The 7,219-nt window shown below is 42.4% G+C and overlaps 1 protein-coding gene across 1 annotated transcript in view; it reads right to left on the bottom strand.

The window, feature by feature from the left end:
- Positions 1 to 321: 321 nt before the first annotated feature.
- SPTBN5 (spectrin, beta, non-erythrocytic 5) overlaps positions 322 to 7,219 on the bottom strand; it is a 93,457-nt gene continuing 86,559 nt past the window's right edge. The window contains 8 exon segments of the mRNA XM_009865286.1: positions 322 to 496; positions 1,302 to 1,437; positions 1,907 to 1,992; positions 2,188 to 2,279; positions 2,693 to 2,779; positions 4,219 to 4,290; positions 5,281 to 5,904; positions 6,927 to 7,040. Of these exon segments, the coding sequence (XP_009863588.1) occupies positions 322 to 496; positions 1,302 to 1,437; positions 1,907 to 1,992; positions 2,188 to 2,279; positions 2,693 to 2,779; positions 4,219 to 4,290; positions 5,281 to 5,904; positions 6,927 to 7,040 (1,386 nt within the window).

Genomic DNA, 7,219 nt, shown 5'->3' with positions numbered 1-7,219 from the left:
TACTTGCAGGTGGCTGCTGTTTACTCATATCTTGCACCTTGTGCTCTGCTCAGTCATGTCACTTGAGCTGTCTGGCTTAAAGGTCCCTCTGCTCTTCCATTAGATAACTTGGAGTTATAGTACTCAGGTGATAGAGTTGGCACATACACAAAAGTATACCAGTGGCAGTCCTGTTTAATTATATTTAATGGCTTTACTTGATTTAATAGATAATTAAAATAAGTTCCAAGGGTAGTGATTAACTTAAAACATATCAATACATTTCCAGGGGGACAGGTTATGATAAAATGTTGAAGGGTCTTGTGTTCATTGAGACAAACATCATTTTTCCCCTCCTGCTTCTAGCAGAGATGGAGGCAGTTTTGTTTCATTACCACTTTGTTCTAGGCTCAGGGTGGTGATGGAGGCTCATTTCACTCCAGTCTCATCTTCCTTAAAATCCCTGGAAAATTCTGCAGGCTCTCTCTCTGGTTTGATTTTGAAGGAAGGTGTTCTCCTATCAAAAACACACATCACCAGAAAATCAGGTATAACCTAGAGTTGCTCTGTTTATGTAAGAACTTGTTAAGCATCTACCTCAGCAGCAAAAATCTACCAGGCAGAGGGACGAGGATTTCAGATCATAGCTTGTAAGATTTTTCAAGACTCCAAATGCAACAGAAATGGATTTACACTACAGGCTAAATTTCCGAATTTGGCTGTGGCTGTGTTTTCCACGCCCGCACTTGAATTCTCAGAACAGTGTTTGAGGGAAGTATTCAAACAGCGCAGATTTAGACTGGTTTGGCTCCTTGAAATTAGGAGGCCAAAGTGTGGGACCCGGCACTTGGTCTTGTTGAACTTCATCCTGTTGGCCTTGGCCCGTGGACCCAGCCTGTCCAGGTCCCTCTGCAGTGCCTTCCTACCCTCTGGCAGATCGACACTTCCCCCAGCTTGGTGTCATCTGTGAATTTACTACCCTCATTTCCCTTTTCTCCAGATTAACCAACCCCCACTCATAAGACTTGTTATCAAGACCCTTCACCAGCTTTACTGCTGCTCTTTGGACGCTCTCCAGCACTTGGATGTCTTTCTTGTAGTGAGGGGTCCAAAAGTGAACACAGGATTCAAGGAGCAGCCTCACCAGAGCCAAGTACAGGAGGGCAATCACTGCTCTGGTCCCGCTGGCCACACTATTTCTGTGACTTCAGTGACAGAGGAGTGGGACTTTTTGTACCTCAGGGCAATCTCCCTGTGTAGGCGACTGCTACCTGAACACAAAGAGCACTGACATCTATTCAGCCTTTTGGCAGAGTCCCTACCTCAGGAGTGAGCTTCTGCTGGTTAGTCTTTCAGCAGAGTCTCTGTCTCGAAAGTCCCGTAGTCTTGTCTGGGACATCTCTGTGTTTGCAGTGAAAGGCTGCACCATCATGGTGGAATGTGATCTGTTACTGTGTCCTGCGGAGTGAAAGAATACAAATAAAACCCTTTTAAAGTATTGTTAGAGGCAAAGTTTGCCATTTCAAGATCCATAACTTTCTCTGAACATCATTGCTATAATTGTGCTCTGTCTTCCTTTCCAACAAGCCACTGCCCAAGTGAGCTGTCCAGAAAGAGATCTAGATTCAGAAGAAAAGCTGTTGATCAAGATCCTTAATAAAAGGATGCATAAAGCCCTTGGCAAAGGCCCCTCCCGGGGAGCAACGTGATGCTGGTCACAGCAAAACCAAAAGGTTGCCTTGAAAGTCGCCCTGGGCGTTCTCCTGCTGGCTTATTACCTCGCAATGTGGGAGATGACTTGTTTTGCTGCTCTCTAACAGGGGCAAAAAGCACAGCTCAAAATGCCCCGAACTAAGGACACCTTCTCATTCTCTTGCCATCACTTACTAAAAACCACATTTCATTCCTGAGGGAAGTGAGAACGTACCTATATTATTCTGTAACGATTGTAGCCAGTCCTCCATCAGTGCCTGAGACGGTGCTGCAAAGAAATACTCTGCCCCATCTCTCAGCCTGTAAATAAGGATAGGAGAAGGTGAATTCTAGTTAGTCCTGCTGTATACCTCCTCTCCTTGTGAGGGAGTTAAGCACCATAAGACATTTCAGTACCACCTCCTGACAACAAACAGTCTTATGAGACTGTAGGCAAATACAACCGTACAGGCAGCTGTGTAGGTTGTTATTAGTGCACTCCTCTATAAAACTTACCGCAACATGAAGGCGTTCTCTTTCCTGCTATAATTTACCAGCCTCTCACATTTGGCTCCAGGAATGCTGAGGGACAGGAGTGTGGATGCGTTCTGAAGGATGATGAAATTAAAATAAAATGTGTCTTTTCTGCTAGCATGCAATCCCATACCAACCTGCAGACTGACTACACACCCCTACTATCTTTTTCTGCTTCTGACTTCTAAGCTATGATCACTGAATAGGAAGAACCACAGAGGAACAATAGACTGTTATATCATAATGCAAAGGCAATTCTTGAATAAGGAACTTTCAAGGAACATGTCTGAAAAATTCTGAAAGCTTATTATTCTGTCTTATAGTTGGTATCAGCTGGACAATTGTTGAATTTTCACTCAGCTGACATTTGAAACAGAACTGACTACCGCAGCCCCAAACCAAAGGAAATGTAACTCTATTTACCTACATAAAAATGCATTTAAAGGAAAACACAGATATTACTAGAAAGATTAAAAACCCACATTACCTTAGATGCTTCTTTTTCATCATTATAGAAATCAAGCTTTAATCCATCAAGTTTTACGTAGAAGGATTTCCAAGACCTTGAGCCTGGCTACATGAATAGAAATGGTAATAAAATCCAATTATTAGCTATATATTTTATTGAGAGCAGAGAAATCTTTCATGGGCAACTTCCACAGGAATCCAGGAGCTGCCCATATTACAATCACAGAAGCTCTCTTAGTCATGATTATCTCATAGAACAGAACCTGCTGGAGTTTCTAGTGTAGGTGATTGAAGAAGGATCTTTCTGTGAGGCAGGAATGAATAAATGACATAATCTGGTGTAAGCAAGCTCTACACCATGTTGTGATCAGCAACATCTTGGAGAGAAGGAGGGTAATCCAAGTTACGTCTGGTTCTTGGCCACTAAAAGCCCCACATTTACCCTTGCTAGTTGGTCACAGTCTAGTTTTAAGTGTGTGGTTTCAATCTAATAAGGCTCCTGAATTCTTCATTTCCTAAACTAACCCCAGTGGATCGCTACTGTGCAAAACTAGCTGCTATTTCCTACCCCAACTATGTACCACTGAATGGTTAGCCCATGAGACCCTTCTGGATGAAGGATCCTATTACTTGTGCATATTCTTATTTTGTTATGTCAGTGTATCAAGTTGACAATTTGGTCATTCAGAGAAAAAGACGGAAAAAGTCCTGAGGAAGATAAGCCATAGTTTTTCTCGTTCGATAACACAGAAGTTTACTGTCACAACAGACTAAATTCCAAAAGAGAGGAAAAACTAAATTTCTGTTCCAGGAGAGGCAGTCCATGCCAGCTGCTATTTTTCAAAGAGGTCTTTAAAGTTGAAAGTTTCAGAGGAAATATTCTATGGGCCAAACAATCCCAGGCAATTTGTTTAAGTGCAATGCCTCAGCAAACACTCAAATGTCTACAGATTAGTGGTGAGTATTAGAAAATTTCCTGCCCTGTTATGATCATTAGCCCACTGACCTGAAGTGATGTTATTTTTTCCCAGGATGAGAATTTAGATTTCAGCTTCATTCAGCCCTGGATTAAACAAACCTTCAAAGTTAAACAGAAGCCTTAATTGTCCTCTAGCACAAGTAGAAATAAGGTTTGGGAGCACGGGAGTGAGGGCTTCCTCTGCCAACAAACCATCACGTCCTGATGCCTGTGCTTGATGTATGCATGGGGTTTTTTAATATTAATTTTTTTTCCTAATTCAGCTGCGGTATTGAAGTTTGTATTCATAATTAGGGGAACATAATGAACATGTACATACAGCCTGGGCTCTGGTTCATAAATCCATTAGATGTAGACAGACCCTGCTCTGCATGATTCCCATCACAAGTGAAAATTCCATTGACTCTTTCTCTTAAGGATTAGATCAGGTACTGGCAAAATTAAAATTAAAGCCACAGTCCTGCGCTTCCTTAAAGCAAAGAGTTTATCCTGAAGAAGTCAGACTAGAACTGGACTATAACACAAGGAAAGATGAATTAACCCAGAGTGATGATATTTGTTTCTACCTGTTTTCTTCCTGGCAGGAGCTGGTCTCTCTTTTCTAGGAATCCCTCCATGTGCTGGAGATTTGCAGAGACCTGAGACACAGAAGAACATTGCTGTTTAAAACAGCTCTTAAACATGTAACTTCTAGTTAGATTTCACACACAGAGACTGATCTCTACTGCCTCTATCCTTTACATTCACAGCACCGTTTGAAATCTAGGTTGCAGTCACACCTCCGATACACTAACTAAATGAGGAGAATTCATGTCCTTCTGGAAGAATTTGCCCATAGAATTAATGTGTTAATTAATATTATTTTTATATTATTAAACACAATTTATAACTTAAACTGCCAAAGTTATTCATACCATCCCTGCAGTAATACTGAGCTACACCAAGGTAAACCCTGGTATGTGACAAACACATTTCTCTCAAGGTGCGAGAGAGGAAGAGAACAATTTTCACCGTCTGTGAGTTAACAGTGCATTTCCTGCCACGGTGAGCAAACAGGAGTTGCAGGTTCTAGTCCTGCAGTAGGTCAGCTCTTTGGCCTGAGTGCCACTAGGTCCTCTCTGCCTTCTAAGCTCAGTGGACACCAAGCACCATGACCACCTCACACAGAGGGTGTGGGGAAATCCGCAGCCTTGCCCCTTCATGTGACAGCACCTCTTGGATCTGGTTAATTATAAAATCATAGAATACCAGGTTGGAAGGGACCTCAAGGATCATCTAGTCCAACCCTTAAGTGCTTTGCTGGGTAGTCGGCAGCATGAGCAACCTCTAGCTTGGGAAGGAAAGGCAGAAACCAATAGAGTTGTCAAGATCTAGGCTATAAAGCCAAGGAAATTAAAAATGCTTTTAAACTGTATTTAGCTGCTTAAGACGACTACCTGTTTGGAAAGTGCATCAACTGCAAAAGCACATAAACTGCACCTTGCTGTTTGGATTCATGAATGTATCCACTAAAATGCCCACTTTATGCTTTTTGCGACTTTCATATGGAACTTCCTATATTTCCGTAACTTTAACTGGGAGAGGATAGCAGTGCTGTGAGGAGAGAGCCAGGAATCCCTGAGACTTACCGAAGATGCATTCTCTAATCTCTCCCAAGAGGAGTTAGGCAGCAGTAAATCTGGCGATTTATCTAATGACCTTTGGTCAGGCTCAAGTGGAGTTTGCATTTGTTCTGTCTGCAGGCTGGAGAAAGAGGAGCCTCTAGCGCTTTTCTCCTGAGGTGATAAAAGGCCTGTGGCATAAGATTCTGACAAACTGCTGCCGCGTTGCTGGCTGATGGGAGGAGGAGATAAAGGAGAGCTTGAAGAACTGTGACTTCCCAAAGATGTAGCTTGCGGGGCCACTGTCTTTGGTGTAGGCGGAGTGATAATCTTCTCACTGAGCCTCCCCTCAGCTTTTCTTTCTGTTTTGTTGCTGCTCAGCACTTCTGGGACTCCTTCAGCAGCGAATTGTTGGAATGTTGACGGAGACTTTTCAACTGGGGAGTAAATAGTTTCAAGTGGGGTCCTCCAGGACACGCTGGGTGAGGGCACCGACGGCAGTTGTGGTACGCTCCTCATCTCTGTCACTTTTGGTGGTGGGTTCCTTTTGTCAGATGTTTTTCTCTTCAGAGAGGGAACTCGCACAATTTTGCCTTTATCCTTCTGCTCACTCTCTTCTGTGTCCACTTGCTTCAGAAGATTCATCTCCCTCTGTTGGACATAATTATTGCTTTTTTTTTTAAAAAAAAAATTACCTTCCTTGTATTCATGGATACTTACCTAAGATGTGTTTTATTTTAAGCAGGAATAGTTTTTCAAGTACACTCTTCTCCTGGCACTGAATTTCAAGGCCTGTACCTCCACTGTCACTGTAGAGTTAGAACTGAACTTAATTGCTATGTGCTGAGCATTATTTTGTTGCCCAGACTGTGAATACTGATGACAGTTAATCTCAAATACAGTGAATCTTGCCCTTGTTAAGCTCTCTAGAGGCTGAGTCTTTAATAAGCCCTAGAGAAACTACCCTCCTCTTCTGTGGCTTCTTTAATTTTGCTGTAGGAACAGTGAGTGTCCATGGGGTGTTCTCATGAAAAAAATCAGAGTGGAGGCCCTCTGTCCCTTTATTTAGCCCATCTGCAAATCACTAACAAAAGGCAAAGTCAGCTATGCTAATTTTCAGCCTAACGCCAAACACAAAAGCTATGTTTTGCTGGTTACTTCAGGAAAATTATTTTAAAATAAACATTGAAACAAGATCTGGGAGGCTGACTGAATATTTTTGGTACTTAATACGATCCACTGTAGAACTCTGGTGCCAGGATGAAAAAGGCCTATCTCTGCCTTGGTGTCCCTTTATTTTCAGCCCTTTGCCATTCTCCAGCATGGTCAGGTGGCTGCAGCTCTCTACAAAAATCCTGAACGAATTAAAATCTCTCCATCCACACAGCAAGGGATCACACTGTTTCTCCCACAGTGATGTGCACTACACACCCTTTTTCTGCTCCTGGCAGAAGAAAGTATCCACTTTTCCCCTGAAGCTTTTGCAAGCTGGTTGGGCTCTTCTGATCCACAGACAGGTCTTGTTCTGAGCTGCTCTATCTGCAATATCTCAGCGTTGGTCCCTCATTTTTTTCATCTCAGCACAGGAATTCATTCTTGCAAGGAATGACTGAGCCCAAAACATTCAAGGACCCACATCATCCTGTCTCAAACACAGCTCATCAATCATCTGCGCTTCTCCCCTTAGTTTTCCTTCTGAGATGAGCAAATTTCTCCTCCTGAGCTGCAAGCATCTTCTCAAAATCATGGTGCTTCTTCAGCAATTCCTCTACTTCAGACACTGAATCCTGAATGGAAAAAAATATCAGATACGGAAGTCCAAAAATCAAGTCCATCAGAAGAGAATTTGCTTAAGATTTTCAGATTTACCCATTCTATTTAGGCAAATGATGATTCCATATTTTTGGTAATTAAACATCTAAAACTCTGGTAGCGTGTGAAAAATCTTAATTTACACTTAAAGGGT

The sequence above is a fragment of the Apaloderma vittatum genome, unplaced genomic scaffold (genome assembly GCF_000703405.1).
Source record: "Apaloderma vittatum isolate BGI_N311 unplaced genomic scaffold, ASM70340v1 scaffold6552, whole genome shotgun sequence".
NCBI classification, from domain to species: Eukaryota; Metazoa; Chordata; class Aves; order Trogoniformes; family Trogonidae; genus Apaloderma; species Apaloderma vittatum.
The sequence above is the reverse complement of the archived record's forward strand: the minus strand, read 5'-3'. Positions and strand labels throughout refer to the sequence as shown.